Source organism: Stomoxys calcitrans, chromosome 5, assembly GCF_963082655.1.
Source record: "Stomoxys calcitrans chromosome 5, idStoCalc2.1, whole genome shotgun sequence".
NCBI classification, from domain to species: Eukaryota; Metazoa; Arthropoda; class Insecta; order Diptera; family Muscidae; genus Stomoxys; species Stomoxys calcitrans.
In genome coordinates, this window is record NC_081556.1 from 95,103,875 (window position 1) to 95,105,928 (window position 2,054).

The window sequence follows — 2,054 nt, forward strand, 5'->3', positions numbered from 1 at the left end:
TTTGAACCCAAGCGTTCAGGCGGCGATGCTAAACTCTGAGCTACGGTTGCGCTCAACTTCGTGTAGATGGGTTAAACAATGATAAAACGAAAAAAGGCTTTTACCCCTTTTTGATCCTTTTCAAAAAATCTCAACGGTAACCCTACCTGTGATTCTATATATGACAAGGCGAGTTATTGGCACCTTTAAATAACCAATGGCCATAACGTTCTCGCTGCATTTGGTCTATGGACCGGAACGAACTTGCCACCATATCCAAGTATATGGCTACTACATAAATAGCATACCGCTATCGGGTAAATATTGCTCTTGGAGAACAGCCGCCACATATAGTAAATGATGAAACTAAATTTCCTCTGCTAAACAGAGTAATTTTGGATAACCTATGTTGCAGCAAATGCAGCCTCTACAATTCCTACCAAGCTAAAATTCGGGTATGAAATTAATTTACGGTAGGGGTAGAAAAGTCTTTGTGTTGACTTCTAAAGTATTTTATTCGGATCAACACCTAGCCTCTTCCTAACAAGAAATGCATAGATGCATGTATGTATGCTCTATAAATTTTAACACTCATTCTCAGCAATCCTTGGAAAATTTTTATGCCTTCATCCAATCAGTGTATACTTAATTTAACATTTATTATAGTCAATGAATTAAAAATACATTCTCTTACATTTGTCCACACTGTGAAATCAGCACAGGTAACTTGGGTTTATTGTTTGGCCCCGTCGGTACATTCTCAATTTTTCGCATTATCAAAAGTCCATCAAGAACACGGCCGAAAACCACATGCTTACCATCCAAAAAGTTGCACTTTGCACAAGTTATGAAAAATTGGCAACCATTTGTATCCTTGCCGCTATTTGCCATGGATAAAAGACCAGGACTGTCGTGTTTCAAGGTAAAATTTTCATCTGAAAATGTATTGCCGTAAATGCTCATCACGCCTGTGCCATCACCCTGAAGTAAGAAGGACACCTGAGGTATAAGAGGAAATGCTGTAAATATTAATAAGTGGCTCTTACATGAACAAAATCGCCGCCCTGTATCATGAAGTCCTTGATAACACGATGGAAACTTGCTCCCTTATAACCAAGCGGCACTCCATCTGGCTGATATTCTCCTGTACAAAATTGGCGGAAATTTTCACTTGTTTTGGGAACAGTATCAGCGAATAACTCGAAAATCATGCGGCCAATTTCCTAAAACAAAAGGATAGGGGTTTCAAGGCCCGATGAGTCTCAAACTTGCCGGTTTTTCTTTTATTTGATGTCAATAACAAACCGTCGTTCCAACAGAAATGTCAAAGAAGACCACAGGATTGTTTGGATTTCTTAATTGTGATTGTATTTGATTCCATGTAGGCATATTTACAAAGATATTTTATATATTTTAATTAAAAAAAGAATAAACGTTTAATAAATGCTTATGCTTACAAGCAATGCTGATTTTGTTTACATTCGGCCAAAATAAGGGCTAGACCTAATCCAAAGCGTTGATGCAAGGCGGATTTAAAAAGGTGGTCTCACGCTTGGTACAGTTAGAATATATAGTCATAAGCCCAGCTGATCGAATTTTCCAATTTCAGAGTTGTATCTAAATCCCACTAGAACGTCAAATGCTTTGTTTGGATTTCAAAGGTTGTCGTTGGAATTTTAAATTTTCACGTTTATAATCATAACTCTTTTAATCTTGTGGCTACTACACATGATAATGCATATAAAAATTAGAATGTCAATTTGACAGTGTAGTGGGAATTTGCGCCACTATTCCCACAGGGTTGTATCGTTGATTTGGTGGTTGTTGGGCTTAACCAAAGATTAACAGCTGATTTGCGTAAGACCACCTTTTTACATCCGCCTTGCGTATTATCTAAGATAGATTCATTCACAGGTAGGAGTTGCCAAACAACAACCCATCTACATGAAGTTGTAGTGCACTTTCTGTAAAAATCTGTGCTTAGTGCAACTCCGATTTTGAGTATGCTGCTAGTTCGCGCAAATTTTCCTTGTTTGTATATGTTATTGTTGTTAAATATAATGCACACACAACCA

At 37.5% G+C, this 2,054-nt stretch overlaps 1 protein-coding gene across 1 annotated transcript; it reads right to left on the minus strand.

The window, feature by feature from the left end:
- Nucleotides 1–619: 619 nt before the first annotated feature.
- Nucleotides 620–1,430, minus strand: LOC106091745 (peptidyl-prolyl cis-trans isomerase H). The gene is made up of 3 exons (XM_013258383.2): nt 1,285–1,430; nt 1,026–1,202; nt 620–960 (listed from the first exon to the last, which is right to left on the minus strand). The coding sequence occupies exons 1-3, from the start codon at nt 1,366–1,368 to the stop codon at nt 670–672; spliced, it is 552 nt and encodes a 183-aa protein (XP_013113837.1). The 5' UTR covers nt 1,369–1,430; the 3' UTR covers nt 620–669.
- Nucleotides 1,431–2,054: the final 624 nt, after the last annotated feature.